The 26120-nt window shown below is 38.4% G+C and overlaps 1 protein-coding gene across 2 annotated transcripts in view; it reads left to right on the forward strand.

Annotated features, from left to right (window-relative positions):
- vgll4b (vestigial-like family member 4b) overlaps positions 1–24916 on the forward strand; it is a 68221-nt gene extending 43305 nt beyond the window's left edge. The window contains exons 3-6 of one of the 2 annotated variants that reach the window (XM_079597523.1): positions 440–629; positions 18748–18949; positions 20998–21109; positions 23975–24915. In XM_079597523.1, the coding sequence (XP_079453649.1) occupies positions 440–629; positions 18748–18949; positions 20998–21109; positions 23975–24210 (740 nt within the window). In that variant the 3' untranslated portion in view covers positions 24211–24915. Of the gene's footprint in view, positions 1–439; positions 630–18747; positions 18950–20997; positions 21110–23974 lie in introns of both variants that reach the window. The other variant, XM_079597522.1, reaches the window with a different exon arrangement.
- The last annotated feature ends 1204 nt before the right edge of the window (positions 24917–26120 follow it).

Consider the following 26120-nt stretch of genomic DNA (forward strand, 5'->3'; position numbering starts at 1 on the left):
ATTCCAATGGAAAATAAACATTTTCCGATTACGCAATCCGCATGAAAGTCAGCATCGTTGACTTAATCTCTGCAGCCGAAAACACAGAAAACATTACCAATTCATTATTAAAATGTTTAGACAGTCTCATTCTGTTTTTTCCACGACACATTTATAATCATTATGTTTGCTCGTGCGCCGTGGCAAGCTTTATGTTTGAATTTGTGCGTTGATTTGGCTATGTATTTTATATAGGCGCATTATTATGATTTATGGCTTATTAATATAAACGCACGATTAGTAGACTAATGGTTTAAATGAACGGCTACTAGTCGGCTAGAAAAACTTAAGTCGAGGGCGGCCCTGCTTCTCATCACACGCTACAAAAGCAGAACGGTGCGCTACGGTGTAAACTGAGTTCTGTTCCGTGTTATTAATGCTAGTTGTGTTGTGTTTGCAGGTGAGGCTGCTCTGAGAGGCGAGTCCAGAAAGCAGTCCATGTCCCTGTCCTCTGCGGTCAGCAATCACCGGACCGGTCCGCCTCCCATCAGCCCCAGCAAGAGGAAACACAGCGCCGACCAACCAGACCAGGACATCGACTGCAACAGCGAGCATGTGGCCAAGATGAGCCGGCTGTTCGCCGCACAGTTGTAAGTGGAACCGATAATTTCACGTCTCGATTTGGAAGCTGTGTGTGTGTGTGTGTGTGTGTGTTCCACCAACATGGAAATTAGAAAGCAGTTTAAAGGGATAGTTCACCCATAAATTAAAATTAGCCCATGATTTACTCACTCTCAAGTCATCCTAGCTGTATATGACATTCTTCTTTCAGACGAACACAAAGTTATATTAAAAAATGTCCTGGCTCTTCCAAACTTTATAATGGCCGTTTCTGTTTTGAAGTCAATAAAAGTTTATCCATGATTAAAGTACTCCACAGGTCCTGCGGGGTCAATAAAGGCCTTCTGAAGTGAAGCCATGCGTTTGTATAAGAAAAATATCCATATTTAAAACTTTATAAAGTAAAATAACTAGCTTCCTGCCAAACAAACATACGGATTCCACTTAAGTCTAAGCTCAACTTATGCGAGTAATGCGACAAACTGCTGATATTTACACCTTGGACAGATGCACATTTATCATGGATAGACGCACATTTATGATGGACAGATGCACTTTTATGATGGACAGATGCACTTTTATGATGGATAGATGCACTTTTATGATGGATAGACGCACATTTATGATGGACAGATGCACTTTTATGATGGACAGATGCACTTTTATGATGGATAGATGCACTTTTATGATGGACAGATGCACTTTTATGATGGATAGATGCACATTTATCATGGATAGGCGCACATTTATGACGGATAGATGCACATTTATCATGGATAGATGCACTTTTATGATGGATAGATGCACTTTTATCATGGATAGACACATTTATGACGGATAGATGCACATTTATGATGGATAGATGCACTTTTATCATGGATAGATGCACATTTATGATGGACAGATGCACTTTTATGACGGATAGATGCACATTTATGATGGACAGATGCACTTTTATGATGGATAGATGCACTTTTATGACGGATAGATGCACATTTATGATGTACAGATGCACATTTATGATGTACAGATGCACTTTTATGATGGATAGATGCACTTTTATCATGGATAGACGCACATTTATGACGGATAGATGCACATTTATGATGGATAGATGCACTTTTATGATGGACAAATGCACATTTATCATGGATAGATGCACTTTTATGATGGACAGATGCACTTTTATGATGGATAGATGCACTTTTATGATGGATAGATGCACTTTTATCATGGATAGACGCACATTTATGACGGATAGATGCACATTTATGATGGATAGATGCACTTTTATGATGGACAAATGCACATTTATGACGGATAGATGCACTTTTATGACGGATAGATGCACTTTTATTATGGACAAATGCACATTTATGACGGATAGATGCACTTTTATGATGTATAGATGCACATTTATGACGGATAGATGCACTTTTATGATGGATAGATGCACATTTATGATGGATAGATGCACTTTTATGATGGATAGATGTACTTTTATGATGGATAGATGCACATTTATGATGGATAGATGCACTTTTATCATGGATAGACGCACATTTATGACGGATAGATGCACATTTAGGATGGATAGATGCACTTTTATGATGGACAAATGCACATTTATGACGGATAGATGCACTTTTATGATGGATAGATGCACATTTATGACGGATAGATGCACTTTTATGACGGATAGATGCACTTTTATGATGGATAGATGCACATTTATGATGGATAGATGCATTTATGATGGATAGATGCACTTTTATGATGGATAGATGCACTTTTATGATGGACAAATGCACATTTATCATGGACAGATGCACTTTTATGATGGACAAATGCACATTTATGACGGATAGATACACTTTTATGACGGATAGATGCACTTTTATGATGGATAGATGCATTTTTATGATGGATAGATGCACTTTTATGATGGATAGATGCACTTTTATGATGGATAGATGCACTTTTATGATGGATAGATGCACTTTTAATGTGGATAGATGCACATTTATGATGGACAAATTCACATTTATCATGGATAGATGCACTTTTATGATGGACAAATGCACATTTATGACGGATAAATGCACATTTATGACGGATAGATGCACTTTTATGACGGATAGATGCACTTTTATGATGGATAGATGCACATTTATGATAGACAGATGCACTTTTATGATGATAGATGCACTTTTATGATGGATAGATGCACATTTATGATGGATAGATGCACTTTTATGATGGATAGATGAACTTTTATGGACTTCCAAACATAAACGGCCATTCACTGCCATTATAAAGCTTGGAAGAGCAGGACATTTTTTTTTATATAACACAGATTGTGTTCGTCTGAAGAAGAAAGTCATATACACCTTGGATGACTTCAGGGTGAGTAAATCACGGGCTATTTTTAATTTTGGGGTGAACTATCCCTTTAAGTTAGGGCAGATCCTGTAGAAAGAGCTTCGGGAATGCTTGGGAATGTGCTGAGGGCCTGGGATTCCTGGGATTCCCGAGCTCGCAGTGGAGCACGAGCACATGGGCTGTGTGTAGCGCTGGCCGAGCCCTCATGGCAGAGCTCAACATTCCCCACATTCCAGACCCGTTTGGAAGAGCGGCATTCTGGGACATGAGAGCTGCTGTTCAGAAGAGAAAAGCCACACTGGTGCTGGGCAGAGCAGCGCACTGATTTATGACCACCAATTTGTTCTATAAATTAGGATCCGAGTGCAAGAGCCAGTGAGAACAATAGAAGCTCAGAGATTAAAGTGCTAATTAGCATGGCAATGTTTTTGGGCTCTACTATAACAGCTTTGAATGTTGATTATTTCCTCATATTCTCCATTGTTGCGGCCCCTCTCTTCCCAGTCTGTCAGTAACGCTCGGTTTACTTCCTGTCTCTATGAAGCCCCTCCTTCTGAAAAGCACACTGTGCTCTGATTGGTCGGCTGGAGCAGTGTGTTGTGATTGGTTGAGCGCTTCAAGTGTGTTTGGGAAATGTCCCGCCCCTTACCATAACCGCCAGTTAACACACTGCTAACTAACTCAACCAGGCCCCGCCCCTTTATTCTGCGCATACATTATTATAATGAGGAAGAAGCTCAAGACTACAGTTAGGGGTGTGCGATATTATGATTTTTGATCGTGGACGATTAAAATGTCTCCACGATCTGCTTTTGAAGAAATATCGTAGGATCGTCCATTTTATCAGTTTGCATTTCTGGCGCCTCTGTCTCAACATACTGTACAGCGCGACGTATATCCACATGAAATGCAGAGGAACGGGACTCTGTAGTTCATAAAAATTTATTATTTGCATGTGCTTTAAAGCCTTGCCGGTTAAACATGTCATTCGCTGCTGATGCGCTGTTCTAACTGAGCGCAAACACCCGACGCGCGCACATGCACTAAAGCCTGTCTAACAGCGTCTGATTACTGGACTAAGTTATCTTTCGAGTCTTATTGTGCTAATACTGTCAAATAAACACAAGGTTTACATAAAAAAAGTTGGTTATGTCTAAAGTGAAAGAACAATAGAAAAAATGAAGAAAAAATCTGCTTGTCAAATGCGTGTAGACTCGTTGCGCGCAGATCTTAAAGTGACAGTAGCCCTAATAGTAACATGCAGCCGCTTGTCCTTAAAGGGATAGTTACCCCAAAAATAAAAATTCTGTCATTATTTACTCTCTAATGTTGTTCCAAACCTGTATTAATTTATTTCTTGTGCTGAACACAAAAGAAGATATTTTGAGGAGTGTGGCTAACCGGGCGGTTGCTGGTCCCCATTGACTACCATAGTGGGAAAAAAAACTATTATGGAAGTCACTGGGGTACATCAACTGTTTGTTTACCCACATTCCTCCAAATAACTTTTATTTTCAACAGAAGAGGGAGACTTATTCAGTTTAAAGCGGCTGGAGAGAATTTACATTTTTGGGAGAACTATCCCTGTTAATAAATAACAAAATACAAAGAGCATCTCACTCACTCTTGACTGAGAACTTTAATAGTAGCTTTAATAAGAATCAATGTAAAAGTTATACAGTGAAGTCGATGTTGTTTTATTTTCATATTTGTTAATTTAATTACTTTCTTCAATGCTGTTAAATACACCTGTAGCTGAAAAAAGCACTGTTTATTTAATTTGTATATTAAGTTGTGTATGTGTATCTATGTTCTTAATTTTTAATAACAGACAATGACAAATATTTTTTATCTTCGCCACTTTGGCCTAAATGTCTGCCATTCTTTTTTATTTTATATTTTGTTACCTAAGGCTTTGTTTTTAAAATAGGGACATTAGTTTGGCTGTGATGCTCAGTCACTTGCAAAATAGTAAAACCAACATGAAAAGGAATCGTGATAAAATCGTGAATCGTGATTTTCCTGAAAAAAATCGTGATATGATATTTTTGCCATATCGCCCAGCCCTAAGTACAGTGGAGACGTTTCAGGAGTTCAGGAACACACACAGATATAAAGAACTGGAGCTTTTCATGATCGAACCGCAACACTACACACTAAACACAGATGAACAGGGTAACGGGCACAATAGGGCCTATTCTCTTTAAACAATGTCACTTTGACATTGTGTTTGTTTAGCTTGTGCTCAAATTTAACAGCACGGTTGTTTTAAACTTCGACTAAATAGATGTACTCTTGTAACGCTCTCACTCTGACACACAAACACTATTTGAGCTCGTCCCCGTCGCAGTGCGTGTCCTGCTAGTGCTGAGAGTTGCACTTTTGCTTAACAATGCCTTTCCTTTTCATTAACTTTAACACTTGGTTTCCCGCATGTCCTCTGAAGTGACTAATGACAAGATCCCGTTCACGTTCTTCACACTGCATTTGCTAGTTGATACACAGAATGTGCTCTTGTTCAGTGTATTTAGATGAACATGCTAAAGTTTTTTGTTTTGTTGAAGTGCAAGTGGTTTGGATTATGTGAATGTATCGTTTAGTTCCAACATTTATTAATCTAAGAATTACTAGTGAACTATTTGATCATTAATCATTAGCAAACCTCTGCAGAAACAACAATTTTACAATATAATTCTAATTAGAAAATAAATTATTTAAAGCGTTTTCAACTTAATTTGACTTCAGAAATTCGAGTTGTGTAAAAGGTTCAAGCTGAAGTGTTTGTGAAACAAAAGATGCCTTTTATACCTCTGTTGTTTTTCTTAGTCCTGAACTTATAACTTTTATAACACTTTCTGCTCAAGTTTTTCCTTGTTTTCCCAATTTGAACTGAGGCTTGAATTGTTCATTTTCCTCCGTGTTCCTCCATATTGATGTGATTTTGATCAGTGTGGATGTGAATGAGCCGTGAGTTTGCGGGAGAAACCGGACACCACAGACTGAAGCAGCTCGGGTTTCCATGATCCCGTTTTTCTATAGAAGGGAATGAAGGAGTGGGGGCTGGGAAAGAAAATCACTCTTCCTGTGCTTCTACTCACCGTAAGCTTTTGTCCAGAGTCGGAACGTTATTTTAAGCATTTCTGTAGTTATAATCATGCGTCGAGTGTTTAGAGTGGTTTCATGTTATGCTTGTTTTTGATCTGTAGGCTTTGTAAGGAGTTTGTCTACGCGTTTGTTTACTGCCTGGTCTTCTCTGCTCGTGCCAGACTAAACAGTTTAAAACAAAGAGATACGACTCTTCATACGCAGCTCCCAGTGAAAACTCGTAGGCTAATAAAACGGCAGACTCCGGGAGACATATTGTCGTCGAGTGGGCCTGTGTCGGGGTGGGGGCCATTTTCTCATTTTCACTGCTTCCATGAAAACAAAGGGCCTGTTATCCGGTCGGCCCACTGCGTGCTGGAAGCTTGTCCCACTGGAGACGCCCCAATGCTGAATAAAGCTCACTGTTCCTGTTGACGTCTAAATGACTGAGAGTGGCATCTTTAAAAGGAAGGTTTAAAGAGAATGGGACCTATTCTGCTGTTTCCCATCTGTGTTTAGTGTGTGATGTTGATGTTTGAGCATAAATCTATTCAGTTAAAGTTTAAAACAACTCGTACTGTTAAATTTGAGCACGAGAAGTTAAACACAAACAGTTAAATCGACATTGTTGAAAGAGAATAGGAACTACTCTGCTGTTTTCCGTCTGTGTTTAGTGTGTAATGTTGATGTTTGAGCATGAAAAGGGAGTTATTCTCTGTATCAGTGTCAGTGAAACGCCTCCATTGTAGTCTTGAGTTTCTCCCGGAAACGACCACGTCAATATTCCTCATTTGAATAATTTATGCGCAGAATAAAGGGGCGGGGCCTGGTTGAGTTAGTCAGTAGTGTGTTAAACTGGCGGTTATGGAAAGGGGCGGGACATTTCCCAAACACTCGGTAGCGTTCGACCAATCACAACACACTGCTCCAGCCGACCAATCAGAGCACAGTGTGCTTTACAGAAGGAGGGGCTTCATAGAGACAGGAAGTAAACAGAGCGTTACTAACAGACTGGGAAGAGAGGAGCCGCAACAATGGAGAATATGAGGAAAATAATCAACATTCAAGCAGGAAAACCTGTTCTAGTCGAGCCTGAAACGATACTTAAAAGTTATAAAATTGTCTCTGTGTAGATCAGACATTATCATTAGCAGTCTATACTTTCAATGTTTGACGTAAATCTCCCCTATAGGAAGCGAGGAAAGACTGCCGTCTGATGTTCTCCTGGAGTTGGGAATAGTCCACGGCAGCCTGTGTGTTCCTGCTGGGAACTTGGAAACTGCGTATTTCTCATGCATTCAAAGCCAGCCAAACAGAGAGTCATGAAAAGGCACTGCCAGTGTGGTTTAGGGTTTATAAAATAATGTTTTTCTGCTAACTTTTTATATATAAACAAACACACGAGTGGCTCATTTGCGTTTGGATAATAATTTGTCAAAGCAAGTTAGCCGAACGCTTTTAAACTGATTACACACACACAGTGAAACTCAATCCAAACTCTGAAACTAGCCATTTACCTTTTTGGATGCTCCTTTTAAAACCTGCGCCAAAAATAATCACCGTGCCAAAATGTTTTAGTAGCTTCAGTAACCACATTTAACATTTACAAATGGGAAGTTAATGTATTCATTGAGAAATATAAATTTAACACTAGTTTAACGGCTCATGCTTTTAATAAAGCTCTTTGGCTAATGTTTTAAAGCACATTTGTTATAAGAATGCTAGAAAAATGGCTGATATTGAGCAGTGCGTATGAAGAACCGCTTCCACAGTTGTGACTGTGTGTATCCTGTGGTTCTGCTTTCCTCGTCCTGATTTCTCCCAGATGTTTCCTGTATCTTTGTGGGCGATGGTCCAGTGACTTAAGAGAGAAATAAGAGAGAAATCTTCCTGCCAAGATCCGTGGTGGGATCGTGAGGTTTTGCCGCACGGCTATGAAATGCTATTATGAGAAAACGTCCCTAGTTTTATTGGCCTGCATCTGTGACTAAAGTGAGTCTTGTAGAGTTCCTCACATCACTTCTATAAAGTTTTGATCCGACTGCCTACCGTATCCATCCTGCGTGCGCTTTCAGTGTGTAGATCCGTTTACTCGCATGTGTTTTCTAGGGGAACTGATGGACAAAGCATCGTGCTGTTAACGTAACCCTCTGGTGCTCTTCGTGCGTTGGTCAAGAATCGAGCTAAATTAAATTGTTTTTTTTTTTGTCAATGAAATTAATGCTATATCTTCTATAGCTTGATAATGTTTTTTATTTTGTGTTGTTAGGATATTTTTTTATTCTAAATTATATTTACGCTGTATTTATAATCCATTTATTCACTTTTTTGAGCATAGACCTGAATATTTAATTTCCACCTTAAACCGTGGAAAATCTTTGGAGCGACAGACTAAAATTTGATCTCTTTTTAAAGAGAGAGACGACACTTGGCAGATTATTGCTGAAGTGAAAAAAAGTTTAAAAAAGGGAACTTAAAACTCCTTAAGTGTCACCGGCCCACCGGTGGGCCCAAAGTCATTACATATTTAAAATAGTAATATCCTATACTAAACCTAAACTAATATTGACAAACTATATATCAATTGAAAGCTTACAATCTCTAGTTTATATATTTGGTGACTGATTTTCAAAATAAATTACAGAGGATCCTTATATGGGCAGTAATGTCCACTAGTAGAGAAGTGTGGTACTGCACCCAAACAAAATCTCACTGAAAGCAATTTTTTTTAGATATTATCAACCTAAAATTTAAAACACAACTTGTTTAGATTTTTGGCTTTTTTTTTTTTTTTTTTTTTGCAGTTTTAGAGTCACCCAGGTTTTCAAAAAATATATTTCATATAAAATATGAATAATTAAATTTTATATTTTCATAAACTCAAACTTCTATAACTTTTTTTCTGTTACACTTTCTTAATTTATTTCACTTCTACAAAAAATCTGCCAAATTTCTTCTTTAAAACAAGACCAATCTCATATCTATATTCCAAAGCATTCTTGAATTACAAACATTTAAGTTCGGAATGTGCATTTTCATCTCTATTCAAAAAAAGGGGGGTGACACTTATTAAAGTAACGTAATTTTACGTGTATTGATTTTTTTAATATAAGAAATATATATTTTCAAAATCATGCTTTATACTCTAAAGAAGCCTGATATCTTAAAGGTCCCATGACATGGGGTTATTATATTATTTTATAATGTTTCCTGGGTTGCCCTTATAATGTTAGTATGTTTTTTAGATAAAAAATAGTCATAATTTAGAAACAAAAGGCATTTTTCCTAGCCCAGTTTTAGCCTCTGATTTGAACGCTCTGTTTGAAGGGGCGTGTCTGCTGTGAGACTTCAGTGTAACCGGCCACTGCTGTGATTGGCTGACATGCTTGCATATGAAATAGCTACTTATTACATGTGAAACTCTCTCGAATACTTTTACTACAGCTATTATACGTTTTTACTATTACAGCTATCGAGATTAACAAATCGTCATAAGTTTTTAAAGTATTTAGATCTATTCCCATCACATAAAATGTTGCCGTGATGAGCATTGAGCAGATGAGAGTCTGTTGTTGATCGCGAGAATGAAGATCTTATCATTGCAACGCAGTTTCTGCACTCTCTCTGCTTTCACCAATGCAAACACGATCATGTAAATACAGTAAGAGCGATCATGTGCAGTGTAACGTGCGTCATTGATTTCATAACGAGTTTGGCAAGTGTCCAGATAAACTCGATCGCGCTGTGTCCATGAGAAAATGAGCTAGGAAGTAGAAACGCGTGCGCGCGATTCCTACAAAGATTGTTCTTTGATCGCTTTCTGTATATAATTTATTCACAATTTAAATACGATTATTTTCATCCTACTAAAATAAACGATGTGAAGTTAATATTTTAGTCACTGGCTTGACTTACTGAGGCATAAACAGCAGTATTGAACGATTTGAGAGAAAGATTACCTGTCTGAACTTGAACAATTACACATCAGAAATTGTTGCTTGGTAACGTTAGCTCGATCGATTTATTTTCAGACGTTCGTCGAGGCCAGCTCTGTAGTGACCCAAGCTGAGGAAACAGTCGTCGGTGAAATGTATGCCGCAGACATGCAAAACTTTGGGGAGTTGTGTCGGCGCATTTCCAGAGAAAATGAAATGAATCCACTGGTTCTTCTGGGGCTTGGATGAAGGAACTAAAGAAAGGCTTCGGTGTTCATTTGTACATCCAATTATTGAGCAATTATTATGCTTCGCTCGCTCAAAAGCCATGATATCTCCCTAGGACAAACTAAAATCGCGCGCACGCGTTCCTACTTCCTAGCTCATTTTCTCATGCGGGAAATATTCTCTGGGCGGCAAAGCAGAGAAAGGGGAGGTAACATTTCCTCCGTATGACGTCATACGGACGAGATTCAAGATCAGCCCGATTGAGCGTCCACTTTCTCAAAGGCAGAGAAAGATAGCAAAAGCTCGATTTACACCAATTTAAATTTCTAGAAATTTGGGGACCATATAAAGGCTAGGGGAACTCATATTAATGTTAAAAAACCTCAAAAAATGAAAATTTCATGTCATGGGACCTTTAAATGAGCTTTCAGTGAGATGTTGTTCGGCTGCAGTACCAAACGCTTCCACTAGAGGAACTTTCCAATGCGCTCATTTTTGACTGCGAGTAGGGCTGGGGCGGTTACCGCAATACCACGGTCACGTGACGCCTACCGCGGTCTGAGCTAGTTACCGTCATCACCGCAAAAAACAAACAAACATTGACCTGCACGTGTGTGCACGTTGTGTCTAATGACATGGTTTCAAGGTTTTCTAAACTAAACTTATCAAACGATGGAGAAAATCCGACCTGTCGTGAGTTGGGGAACGCAATGTTTCATGACGCATAATAGATTCCATTCTAGAGATGCGCGGATGGGCTATTATTCATCCGCAAGCGCATCGCAAAACTCATCATCCGTTCACCATCCATCTGCACCAACGTTTTTTTGACCAATTTTCAAAACCGCACCCGCCCGCCATCCGCGGGTTGTCTTGAGGTCTATGGGCGATGGTTTACCACTATACCGCGGGAATTTCTTGCTTTTCAACCGGGGTAAGAAAACATCCATACCGTCCCAGCCCTAGTGTGGAGCACAAGTGACTATTTTTCACAGGACCATTTAACCTTTTCGAATCATGTCCATGATTTTTGTGTGTCCACACAGCAAGTGCCAAAACCTTTACCAAGTTTCGTACCATTACGATAAAAAAAAAAAGTCCGATTTTGTTTGTCAAAAGTGACCAAAGAGCACCAGATTAAATGACCTAAAAGAGAAAACTGGCCATAGATGTTCAACTACTGTCATGGCAGAGCAATGGTTTGAAAATGATCTTGCCAAATCTAGTTAGTTAAACTGTTGTTGTTTTTAAATAAAGTTACTTTACATCCAGCTCAATGGCACAAAGATTGCTCCTTGAATACTAAGTCTTGTTACCGTCACAGTACTAAAAGTTAGCACATTATTTACTATTATATTGAGCCTAAAACATCAAAACACGCAATAGCTTGATGTGAAAGTAGACTCATGCTCTTCAGAATCCCGAATAACTGAGTGTTCCCTCTCGGAGCGAGCGTCCTGAAAGCACTGGTGGGTTATTGCTCATCAGAGAGGAGTCGCAGGGAACCGAGAGATCGCATGAAAAGGCCTCTTTGCTGTTTGTTTTCAAAGGATCTTGAGTGAAGAGGCTTTCAGCAGGTTTTCTCTTAGATCTGACCTTACTGCTAATAATGTGATGCCTGGAGCCGGTATAGATTCACATTATTGTTGTGCTACGGTGAAAAGGTGAGGCCACATTAGCGAAATGGTCAAAAATCCTCAGGCAAAAAACGTCAATAGTGCAGCGATTGTGTGGATCACGGATGTCACCTTCCAGCCTAGCAGCTTTCTGTTAGTTTACATGGCAAATCCCGGAGTAAGAAACCCATAGGGTTGGGTATTGTTTTAATTTTAACGATTCCGATTTCGATTCTGCTTACCGATGACGATTCTTATCGAATCCTAATTTCGATTCCAATAAGGTAAAAATCTGAATATCATGAGCACAGATCAACAGGCTGAAGAACACTTACGCAAGGAGCGTTTGCCTGTGGTTTAAAAACACCATAGAAGAACAACTAGCCTAGCTAATATACATTTCAAGCATTATTAAAGACAAGTAAACACTCTGTAATTAAAAAAAAGAACAAATAAAATAGCAATCGCGACAACTAAATGGTAAATGGACTGCATTTATATAGCGCTTTCACAGACCCAATGGCCACCAAAGCGCTTTACAATATTGCCTCACATTCACCCATTCACTCACTCATTCATACACCGACGGCTCCTTAAAACACTGTTTTAAGTAACTAGATACAACTGAACAAAGATACGATTGAAATAAACAGTATTTTAAGATTTTTCAGGTACAGAAACTAATCAAACGTAAAATAACACTGCACTTTATAAATTAAATATACATTAGACATAAAGTGCTGTCACTTTAAGAGTTGTCCAGTATAGTACACACAATTTTAATTTTGTAACAAGTATCAGATTCCTGACCTCAAGTAATTCCTGATTCCATAGGTTTTACCTGCAAAAATTAGCTGAACAATGTAAAGTTGGATGCTAGTATGAAGTTCATATCAATGTCCAGTACCTCGATAAAGTTTGCTGTAAATTCAATGATAAATTGAGTCACCAAGTCGCTTAAAACTAGTATGTCTGTCTTCTGTGGAACACACGAGTCCAGAACTTTCAGAACGTGTGTGTGTGTGTGTGTGTGTGTGTGTGTGTGTGTGTGTGTGTGTGTGTGTGTGTGTGTGTTGTTACTCCGTCTGCAGTCGTGCTGATAGTCAAGTCACCTTCATTTATACAGCGCTCTTAATAATATAGATTGTTTCAAAGCAGCTTTACAGTGATGATAGGAAACTAAAGTAGTCACACACATGTAAAGCAATAGGGCTGTAAATAGATTTTAATCTATTCTTATTTTACGAACTGAAATCCCAAGAATCGATTAGTCATCCTGTTTTCAGTTGATGAATGAATGGACCATTGTAGCGTGCATCCCATCCAATTATATATATCCAATTCCTATAGCAGGGCTCCAGACTAACTTTTTTCACTTCCGTCCTGGAACCATCCTAAAAAACAATTTTAACCGTCCTAAAGTGAATGTCAACCGTCGCAAAATAAACGTATTATACTGACGTATTTACAGCACTAAAACGTAAAAAAAATGTATGTATTGACAGCACAAAAACTTAATTTATTTACGCATGAACAACTCAATGGATCCAATTGCACGGATGCACATCCGATACACATACATCCGAACTGTTTAAGACAAAACCAACATAGTTTACGTGAATACTCTCCAAAACGGACATTTCGACATTATGTTGTGTGTATTTGTCCATTCAGACACGAAAGAGAGCAGTTCAGTCCTTGCGCACTGTATAGGTGTGTGTGCATGGCTGCGCGCTTCGGCTCGGGTGTGTGCGCACAGAAAACCGGACCGAATAGCGCTCTTTTTTTTTTTTTTTTGCGTTGTCACTCTTACTCAGATCTATATGTCTGCTCTACTCATTCTCCCAGACGTTTACATTTTTTAACGTTTTGTGAGACCTGCAGCGCGAAATATGTACCGCAAAACAAGTCTCCGCGTGAGTAGCCGGCCAGTGAGAGTAACTATAGTAACAGCATGAGAAGACGCGCTCCGTTGTAGTCAGCGCTTGGTCGGTTAATTTTGGCATTTCCTAAGTAAGTTACCCTAATAGGCTAGTAATAAATTAACACACATACAAAAATGTATTTCGTCCTGGAGAATATTTCTGTTCGTCCTAAACACATTTTCTATCGTCCCCAGGACGATAGGACGCCGTTAGTCTTGAGCCCTGTACTATTGATATGAAACAAACTCTCAGATTTCAAATTACGTCCATTTTCTTAAGAAACTCATAAATACGGTGTTGGCGCTGTGGCGTGAGCTCGCTCTGGTGCAGTTCAAGAGAAGCACATGATCTTCTCTTCCGCCTTAATACCAGTTACAGCGCGAGATAAACATGCATGAGCATCTGGAAGTGTGCTAACAGATACTCCACCTTATCGAGCTCCGTATCGTCACATGGTCATGCTCAATCAGTGTTTCAACGGTGGAAAGATGTCAGCTTCATGTAACGTCACATTTACCTCAGAAAAACCATATCCAGTGACCATAAACTCGTTAATTAGCTAGAAAAATTAACTCTAGAGAGGAGCATTTAGCTAAATATATGCACCATATTACATATTCATTATAATGTTCTTCAATATTTAATGCATGTTTGTATAAATCTGCCACCATTTAAATGTTTATTTCATATAACTTTATTATTATAAAAATGTAAAAATTAAGTGTTTATATAACCATAAGTTAATTATAGTAGGCTAATGAAGCCTAGACTACAACTGACTCCATAGTTTACAGCATTAGTCAAGAGAATATGTGGCATGTGTTGCACCTGATATCCAAAATAATCAATATTGAATCGAATCAAGTCCGAATTGAATTGCAAGCTTGTGAATCGAAATCGAATCAGATTGTGAAATTTGTCAATACCCAGCCCTATTATATATAATATTGCTTTTTAGGGCTGGGTATTGACACAAAAGCATACGCTGTGAACATACGGGCCAGAAGACATCATGATGACGGCAGGGCTGGAAGGATACATATATATATATATATTAGGGCTGTCACTTTTGTGAAAAAATCCTGTTCGATTTTTGAGACATAAGTGTTCATTGAATCGATTGTAAGATTGATTTTCCATGTCTAAAGACGTTTCCATTTTCCAACCAAATATAGGCAAATCCACGGATGACTAACAGGCATTAGGACGAGCGTAAAGAGGGCGCTTGAGATGCCCACAAGTCAGCAATATTTCCGATGATTTATTGGCGTGAAGTTTCATGCACAATGACAAACAGGAGTGCAACATTCAGGGATTGAAATTAACACCCGCCAATCCGCCAAATGCGGGTAAAAATGAACTTTGGTGGGTAACGCTGTCAAATCACGAGCCAATTTGGCGTATTTCTATGTTTACTCACTTTGCTGGGGAAGTTCGTGTAGCCAAATCTGTGCGGATTTAGCGCAAATATGCAACTCGTGAGTCATCATGATATATTAAATACAGCGTATTGCGCAGAATCTGCGCGTTTCTGGCTTACTTGAACACACGTCACTAAGCAACAAACAACGGTGCGCTTGCTCACTTGCATTGAAGTAATAGCGAATTAGGGCTGAAACGATTAGTCGACATTGTCGACAATAAAAAATTGTCGACAAATATCTTTGTTGTCGAGTAGTCGTTTGATCTCACGTGACCAATGTATGGGCCTGCAATATCGCGTTTTGACCGCTACGACGCTGTAGCGCTAGAGTGTAATGCAGCCGTTACAAATGTTTTTGCGGTAGAAGAAAAAACAGCGCGAATTACATAGACAGTAAATAAACGGAGAATTATGGCGGAGTGTAAACGAGTTCGGACCAGTAAGGTGTGGGAAAGTTTCACAAAACTGCCAACTAAAAATGCTGTAATGTGCAATACATGCGAGGCTGAGCTTGCGTTTCACGGGAGCACAACATATGTTGGAGCACTTAAGAGAAAGCATCCCGGATCAAAAGGAGCCGGTGAGTGTTCAATCTCCAGGTGAAGCTAACTAACTAGTTGTAAATCTCTTTATTAGAGAATGCAATACTACCATTAATAAAAGTGATAATATTAAAAATTACAATATAAATACAGTTATGTGATTATTTATTTTGCATAGAATAAAGCTTGATCGAGCTTAGGAGTCAGGGCTGTTTTTATTATTGTAACACTATTAGGTAAATACGTTAGCTATTACATTAATATAAACACAATGAACTAACATGAACAAAAATGTTAACAAAAAAAAGAATAATGTTACAAATGTGCTGCTCATATTAGATAGTTCATGTTAGTAAATACATTAATGTTTACAAATTAAACTGTTACCTTAGTGTGAATAGCTTCTAGATTTCAAACTAAACACCCAGTAAAGATGATGTCTAAACAACAGTTTAATCACTAAGAGAGTTAAAATAAAATGTTTTTTCTTTGCAAAAAAGATATTTTCTTTGCATTCTTGCAAACTTCCACTACAGCAGAACGGATCTTCTCAGCTGCAGGAAACATTTGCTCACAAAAAAAGAGCAAGCTTGTCACGTGAACATGTTGATATGCTGACCTTCCTTCATTTTAATTCAGCACTTATTTGAAAATCCAAAAAAGCCAGTGCACACTTGTTACTTACTGCTTTTCATTAAACTGAACACTTGGTTTTAGAAATAAAGCTCTTAATACTGCTGCCAAGAGATGTTTACATTCAACATATTCTTGTCTGCAATGCAGCTGATTTATTTTTGTTGACCTGTTTAGTTGGAGGTTCATTAAAGTTCATTAAAACACCATTTCAAAAGCTGAAGTGATTTTTTATTTTATTTTTAAAGATTATAATATGTATAACTCAATGTTTTAACTTATTGAAAAGGCTGAATAATCATTCCAAACTTCCTGATTAGTTGTCAATATAATCGTCGATTAGTCGATTAATCGGTCCAATAATCGTTAGATTAATCGATTATCAAAATAATCGTTTGTTGCAGCCCTATAGCGAATATTAAAAAGCATTTGGTTAACAGAAAAGACAGTTATTTTCCAACATCCTACATGTTCTGTGTATTATATTGATCTGTCCTCCTAAAACAACTTTTTTGGTAAAAAAAAAAAAAAAAAGGCCTTTAAAATCGATTCCCTATTTTCATTTTCTTGGGTTGGTTGGTCCAATCGATTGTGCAATCGATTTTCGTACGTAAAGTGACAGCCCTAATATATATATATATCTCATGATATACATATGTCCTCATGTTATCTTCTGGCCCGTATGTTCTCAGCGTATGTTTAGCACTGGAAGTTGATCTTGCCGAGGAAGGGATTGTGAAGGAGTGACAGATTTCCCTCTCCAGCTTTCCATCAGTTATTGTGAGGACGGTAATTTCCGGTAGACGTAACGGTTTACTTGCAGATGCTTGGCTTGCCAATTGCGTTGCCAAGAAACAGACGATTTCAAGGATGGCGTCCCACACAGCTGAGCCTCGCCGAAACCCAGCGTACCTCGGCCACAGACTGAGGCTGCGGATCCTGCATTGAAAGCACTTCCTCCAAATACCTGATTAGAGTTTCGCTCGCTGTCGTCCAGCGCTTGTGTGCCGGGCAGGGTATTAGGTTCTCTTCCTGTGAAGCGCAGGCGGAGGCTTCTGAATGGTGCGCTCGCCCCTCGCTGGGCCTCCTCTGTTGGCAACAGGAGGCCGGTCGCTCCGGAAGGGTGGAAAGCGCTCTGGGCTTTTGCTGCATGTGTGTCTATTCTTTTAAAGGGGGAAAGAAAAACAGGAAAGGAGGTCGGCATTGGGAAAGAGCCTTTTCAAGCGATCTGAGCTAGTCTAATCATGCTTTCTGGTCTTCCTACATCAGTTATCTTTGGAATATATAGTTGCAATGTGCTTTTTGTCAGGTTTTGTCCTGATTATGCTGCGGTTACGGCTAAATTTCACTAAAGTTTTATCTTATCTTAAGCTGATGAGGTTTCGATCAAATGAAAAACAAAACTTTTTTAAAAATAATAATGATTATTTGTTGAGCACACCAAGCAAATACTTGAGTATACGCAATGTTGACTCCACACACACCTTTCTTATCAAGTGATCGCGAGGTAATCTGACCAGGTTTCCATCTAATGAAACCACTTGCTTTAACCCTCTCTGGTGCTCTTCACCTGCCGTTCACAAATCACAGAAATTATTTTTTTATTGACGTTTAATGAACTATTTTTGTTCGATAATGTTTTTTATTTATTTATTATTTTGTATTTTTAGGGGATTGTATGGTACTACTAAATTATATTTATGCTGTATTTATAATAAATTTGAGCATAGACCTGAAAATGTAATTTCCAACTTAAATTGTTGTACATCTTGAATGCTTTTTAGAGCAACAGACTTAAGTTTGATCTCTTTTCAAAGACGACACAGTGAAAAAAAGTTACAGAATTTTGCGTTTATAGTTATTATATAAAAAATGCAAAAATATTTTCAAATGAAAAATACGAGAGTGAAAATCAAAGCCATAAACCTAAACAAGTTGTGTTAAAAATGTGAGCCTGATATCTCAGTAAATGAGCTTTCAGTGAGATGTCGTTCGGCTGCAGTACCGAACGCTTCCACTAGAGGAACTTCGTCTCACATTAATGTACATTTTTGACCGCGAGGAGCACAAGTGTGACTATTGTTTTCAGGACCGTTTAGCCTTTTCAAATCATGTCCATGTTTGTTTGTCCACACATCAAGTGCCAAAACCTTTAACAAGTTTCATTCCATTCCAAAAAACAAATGTAATGTTTTTCATGGCGAAGAGCACCAGAGGTTTGTTGAGCACACCGAGTATAATATTGACTCCATACAAACCCTTGTCATGGAGTCATCGCTCGCGGGAGGTGCGCAGCTCTTGCCAGACCCACTGAATGCATTAATATCTCTGCTTGTTTGTGTCGTTCACCACACAATCCCTCCTTTGTTTCTCCGGCAGAGGAAAGCCTGCCAACGGGGACTATCGCAAGGACCCTCGGGAGCGCAGCCGCAGCCCCATCGAGCGCCTCGCCCCCCCCAGCGTGGGTCTCGTCGGCGGGCATCTCTACGCCCACATGCCCATGGCCATGGACCAGCCCCTCGCTCTGACCAAACACAGCGTCAACATCTCGCCCGCGCTCAGCCCTGTCGAGCGCCAGCAGGTACACACTCACTGCTCATTATGCTCTTAGTGCTGGGCAACGGCCAATCAGAAGTTTGTGTTTGCAGAATATATGTGTGTGTGTGTGTACACATAAAATATTTATCATATATTCTTAAATATATACGCATGCATATATGTAAATAATTATATATATACATGCATGTGTTTATATATACAACGATTAATTGTGATTTAATTGCATCCAAAACAAAGGTTTGTGCAGTTACACTCTTTATTTTAAGGTGTCGTTGTTACAGTGTAATATTATATTTAAGTACTGAGTAAATATTAAGCAACTACTTGTACTCACTATAGGGTTAGAGTTTGGTTGAGGGTTAGTTGCATGTAATTATGTATGATTTACTGTAATTTACTGTATTACTGTAAGTGCATGTAACGTATGTAACAAGGACACTGTAAAATAGTGTTACCGTTTGTTTTTACGTGTGTGTACTGTATAATTATTTTGTATATATATATAAATATAAATAAATATTTGCATGTTTATTCTGTATGAATATTTATATAAATATATATAATATAAATGAACAAATTCTTCTTAAATATATACATGCATGCGTGTGTATTTTTATATATATATATATATATATATATATATATACACGCACACAAAATAATTATACAGTATACACATATTATGTAAACACTAACGTTTATTTTGGATGCGATTTAATTGTTGCACATCATTTTTTAAATATTTTTTTATATAACCTTGTATAGATCTTGTAGTGTCTGTGTCGGTCAAAAATGGCCGCGTATTTTTTATTTAAATAAAAAATGTGCTCAAACACTAATTTCATTGAAATAAAGATAATAATATAGTGTTTTTAGGGGATTTTATGGTAGTAAATTATATTTATGCAGTAGTTATAATCCATGTATTCACTTTGAGCATGGACCTGAAAATTTAATTTCCAACTTAAACAATATAAATCTTGAATGCTTTGGAGCACAGACTGAAGTCTGGCCTGTTTTAATGACGACACTTAGATTATTGCTGAACTGGAAAAAAATTACTTGGAAAAAAAGTTATACAATTTAACTGTTACTGTTGTGAAAAATGCACAAAAATCCCATTTTCAATTTTATATGAAATATAAATAATATATTTTCCAAAACACATTTTACTCAAAAACTTTCATAAATCAAAAAAATCTAAGTCATAAATCTAAACAAGTTTCTAAATTTGAGTTTGATATATAAATGAGCTTTCATTGAGAATTGTGTGCGCAGTACCAAACGCTTCCACTAGAGGAAATGCGTTTCCCATTCATTTCCAATGCGCTCATTTTTGTGACTTTTTTTTTTCTTGGTCATTTAATCTTTTTGAATCATGTGCAGCAAGTGCCAAGAAACAAGTTCTGTACAATTCCGATGAATAAACAAACAAAAACAAAAGCACCAGAGGGTTAGAAGGTGCAAAACTCATATGATAAGAGTTTGGACCAAAACTGCTGTCAAACCATGTTTGGCTGCATGTAATTTCCAGGAAACAGTTAAACTATCCTCTGACATGAACAGAAGTTTTATTACATTTTTTTATTTAAAACTCATGATCAGGAAGTGAAGATACCGTTATCTCTGTAGTGCTTTATAATATAATAAACAGGAAAACTTCAGATTCTGCTGTGATGCCTCTTTAAAGACAATAGTGTCATTATTCCTCAATGTGGAGTTCAGTAACGGTATCAATGTTGCTTATGTCAACATCATGAAACCAATTCAACTCCGCTCTATTGAAGACAATAGTGCCATTATCCAGCTCAGTTTAGTTCAAGTGTTGTAGTGTCAGTGCAGTCAAATCTATAATATTACGTGTCTTATAAACCCCAACTTACACAAATTAAACATTGGGAGAAACCAGGATCAAATTATGAACATTGTGTGATTTAGTGATTAAATTTACAGGCCTGTACAATGTAGACTAATCTAAAAGCGCTAGTTGCATTTGCTGTTGTTGTTGTGTTTGTTTGCCTGGACACTTGCTCATCTGATGTGTGTGTGTGTGTGTGTGTGTGTGTGCAGAATCGCCCCTCTGTGATCACATGTGCCCCGGCGAACAGCCGTAACTGTAACCTCACGCACTGCACCGTGTCCCACAGCGGCCCGGCGCCGAGCTACCGCAGACCCTCCAACTGTGAGTACAGCAAACCCAATATATTCATATATATACACACACCGCGTGTGGATGCCATATTCATATTCATATTCTCCACCGGAAGTCCTTTACAGAGAGAGCTATGAATGCTTACATTATTGATCTGACATCTAAATTTAATCCAGTTGCCAGTACCAGAAGTAGCCTAATTGTAACATGCAGGAAGTGACATCATTTATGTAAATCTCAGGTTATTTGATCAGTTTTATAATTGTTAAACGCATCAACCATTCAACCCTGTTACTTAAGTTTAAATGTGTATGAAGTAGGGCTGCGTAACGATTAATCGCAACTAATCGTTTGCAGAATAAAAGTGTGTGTTTACATCATATGTGTGTGTGTACTGTGTGTATAATAATTATGTATATATAAATACACACATGCATGTATAATTTTTAGAAAAAAATCTATTTATATATTAAGTATTTATAATTATATATAATATAAATTATATTTAAATATAAAAATGTATATAAACATGTAAATATTTTTTATATATATACATACACACATATATGATGTAAACACACTTTTATTCTGCAAACGATTAGTTGTGATTAATCGTTATGCAGCCCTAGCCATCAAATCTTTTAATTTAATAAATAAATGTATCCATTCAGATTTCACATTTTTTTTATAAATTGTATTGTAATTTTTTTTTTATTGTTTGAGAGCTTACTAAAAAAATGTTAGTCTACATTTACAAAATTAGAATTTTTCACTGTACAAGTGACTTGCATTATCCGAGCGCCGCATATGCTGTGTGCACGGCTAGTGTTCACTGTGCTCTAGCAGCGTTGATGCTTCCAATGACACATCTGTACGGGTTAAAATATTCATTTATAACTTTGTATGACACTTATGCAGATATAAAGTGTAATGTATGAATGTCCTCCGCTCTTTTATCAACCATAATACTGGGTCACAGATCATTCACAGTTCCTGCCTCACACAGTGTGTCACGTCCATAACTGAGAAGTTGTAACCAGGGCCTGAAACTAAGAACATTAAGAGCATTAACCAGCCGTAAATCATTTTTTACCTGCCATGAAATTTTAGATACCAGTGAAGATTCACAATTCTCTATTCAAATTCTGGTACCACAGCTAACACTACTAGTCTGAGTGATATACATCTAAAACATTATTAAAGTAAACAGTAAGCAACAAAAATTACAAGCAATTGTTTCTTTGTTATATTGTATTTATTTGTACCAAGTCACCTTCATTTATACAGCGCTTTACAGTACAGAGTGTTTCAAAGCAGCTTTACAGAGATAACAGGAGAATAATGCAACACAGTTTGTTTCATATACATATACAAAGTGCTTTTCATGCAGGTTTGGCAGTTTTCAGGTACAGACATTTAATAAAATAATTAAAAGTAAAATAACTGCCTAGTCTTTACTTGTAACAATCTGTATATTAATTTGTGTGTGTTATTTGTATAGGGACAGACACAATAAACAGTAGGGATGCACAGAAATGACAATTCTGGGCCGAATACCGAACGCGGGGTTTCGCATTTTTTCCATTAATTTTGCCAATTTTCTCACCATTGCATTAATTAAATGTAAATAAAATACAAATGTGCTTTTTACTATTTTGTCTTGCTTTTCAGAGAGAAAAAAAATATAATAATACAATTAAGAGATAAAACTGTGACACCAGCCATCGTTAGTGTATCACGGTGTGTGTAGCTAACGCTAATGTGCAACACTGTCCCTAGAAGGGCTTTTATACAGTACAGTTACAACAGCAAACCAATCCAAAGAGAGAGAGAAAACTAAACACAAGTACAAGTTCGTTCCTGAATTAACCAAGACTTCGTGGCTTTAAACATATTAAAACTGGCATCAGATTTAAAATCGGGTTATGAATTCCAGAATTGTACACCTTTCACTGAGAGGACAGTCTGGGCAAAATCATTTAAGTTAATAAGTTATTCAGGGGGTTTTCAAAAACGGATCCTATACACTGTTACTGTACACATGCGCAGTCTTTCTCAACTGTTTATGTTCACTCACCTGACTGTTTACTAGGATACATGGGCATTTTTGTCATACTTTTGTGTGAATATGCCCGTTAAAAAAAAAAAGTAGGAAAAAGACGTTCTGTTTTGAAGCCTATCTGTGGAAAGTGATTAAAACTGATCTGTTAAGAAAAGCTTTTAGTGATTTGATAGTTTGATTTGTTGTACGGTGTCCTTGAGTACATTACAGTTACAACAGCAAACCAATCCAAAGAGAGAAAAAGAAATCTAAAGTATATAAATAAATGAAAGGTATTATTAAAGGAACACGGCGACTTTTTGTGACTTTATCTTATTCCCTGTATCCCCCAGAGTTAGATAAGTCCACACTTACCCTTCTCATCTCCGTGCGTGCCGCTAGCCTAGCTTAGCACAAAGACTGAGCGAACTCTCGTCGTCTCACCACGGGGCTTCTCTGGGCAATCACTCCGCAGAAGTAGCAGTGCTTCGCCTTCTGAGAGTATAGTTCCCAGTGTGTATACGGTCAGAAGATGGCTGTGTGTCATGTGACCTTGTTATTTGTACACACTGCGACCATACAAATCACAACATGTAAATAGGAAAATGTTGGCGTTATTTTGTCACTTATTGGGAGCAGTATGCTAGCTGGAGCCATTTACCTCAAGTCTTTGTGCTAAGCTAGGCTAGCGTTGTGTGCGTCAGACAGAGTTACGGCGTGTTCCTTTGTCAAGTCACCTTTGTGTATACAGGGCTTTTAACCATATAGATGTTTGAGAGCCGCTTTACAGAGATAATAGGAGATTTTAGTGAGACACAGTGAATTAAGCATGTGTGTGTTCCCCTGCTCCACAGCGAACACCGCGTGCGACCCCGTGATCGAGGAGCACTTCCGGCGCAGTCTGGGCAAGAACTACAAGGAGCCGGAGCCCGAGCCCAACTCCGTGTCCATCACCGGCTCGGTGGACGACCACTTCGCCAAGGCCCTGGGAGAGAAGTGGCTCCAGATCAAGGCCAAGACCAGCCCAGACTCCACCACTTCCAGCGCTCACATGGTCAACCACAACCAATCCCCTTCCCTCGTGTCCTGAGGGCCACGGCACCTCCTCCAGACTAGCCCACTCTCAGAGCGACACGCATGCGCTAGCAGATGTACATAAGAGCGCTCGTTTAACTTTCAGCTTTTCCTTTCAATTCTTTTGTTTGTTTGTTTGTTTGTTTGTAAGTTTGCAAGTATACTTATAGCTTGGCTGTTGCATTATGGGATGCCCGTTCCTTTAAAAAAAACACAAAAAAAAACATGTTTTTGAGATCAAAATCAGCCAGGCTTATCTAACCATCCAGATACCAAAGAAACCGCTGACGCAAACCTTTTACCCACAAGCCATTCTTCCATCGCACCCATTCTGTCTTTCACACACACACACACACACACACACACACACACACACACACACACACACACACACACACACACACACACACACACACACACACACTCCCGGTCGAACCCTGAATCTGCATGTGTGTATACTTGAAGCGAACGGCCTGGATGATTTTGCACTATGGATGGTGTCAGCTTCGCGCCGGGTGTTCAGAGCGGTGATGATGTCACAGATGGGAAGTGATGCGTTTGTAAACACACATTGAACTGGACTCGGGCAGACCGTGGGCGCTCCTGTCGTCTCGGACTGGTTTCCCCCAGGCACTGTGGTTTAGTAGAGTAGACGTTTAAGAATAGACTAGTGCTTATAAATGCATGTTTTTGAAACAAAAATAAATAAATAGCTGGTATCTATTATCGTGTAGACATTTCAATCGTAATACTTTAGCCTTTCTTCTTCTTCTTCTTCAGATTTGATTCTATTTTTGTCAGTAACAGTCCTAGATAAACTTACTGCTGGTACAGTCGTACTCCATATTATTATTTTCTATTCAATATTCATTGTGGTAGCTGCCAGATTCAGAAGAGAAATCAGCCTCCGGACAGGCCATCTATACATATATATAAATATATATATACATAAATATATATTAACGGTTGGTTTTTGTATGTTATTAATCCGTGGTACAGGATGCTGTCGCTTTGCATGACTGAAAAAGCAGCGTTCGCAGTTATGGACACGTCAACTAGCGTTGACAATCTGCCGACAACAACGTCAAGCTAATTCCGTGTGTGTCCGTCGTTCCTCATCTCCTCCCGAAACACAGAACATTCCTCCGCTAGGGGGCGCCGCCGCGCACGTCCTCCTGTTCAGTCTAGCTAACCAGAACGTGTGGCGAGAGATGCGCTCGTCTCGTCCTTACATTCCTTCGGCCCAGTTAAAGCCACCGGATCTGCGGTTCGGCGGCTGTGATGTCATTGCTCCGCGCCGCCGTCACACACACATTTCACTACCAGTTTACTGTTTACTCTCACTCTCTGCTTGTCATCCTACACACACACACACACACACTGTAGGCAAATCACTTAAAGAAAAACAAAAAAAAGTTTTTATATAGGAAACTATAAGACCATCATTACGCTGTGCGTAACGAATGTACAGAGAAAACAAATCGTAGGTATTTTTGAGGAACAATTAATTTGTTAATGATATGTAGCTATTTAATTTTTCCCTTTGTCCTTTATTGTAATCATGCTTCTTTTTTTTTTCTTTTTTTTTGAGGAAAAAAGTTGATCTTTTTTGTTTGTAGGTTTTGTCTGTTAAGGTTAAAGTGCAGGAACACACAGTTATTCTATGAAAACACTGCGTTAGTGTAATAGCCACTTGTGTATTATTTCCGAAGGCTACTGAGTCTCGACACACTTCTGAACTGTCTCTGGAGACATCTGAACAAACGGACCTCGAGTCCGAGCGAGTTCCTCGACCCCATGTGACCCGCTGGGGTCTGAGCAACTATATTTTCTATTTTGATGTGCGCTTCCAGGAGAACGACGACGAGAAACCAACGTTTAAAACACTTCACTGCACCTCGAGTGTACTTCTTAATGATTTGTAAA

The sequence above is a fragment of the Phoxinus phoxinus genome (genome assembly GCF_949152265.1).
Source record: "Phoxinus phoxinus genome assembly, chromosome: 22".
Taxonomy (NCBI): Eukaryota; Metazoa; Chordata; class Actinopteri; order Cypriniformes; family Leuciscidae; genus Phoxinus; species Phoxinus phoxinus.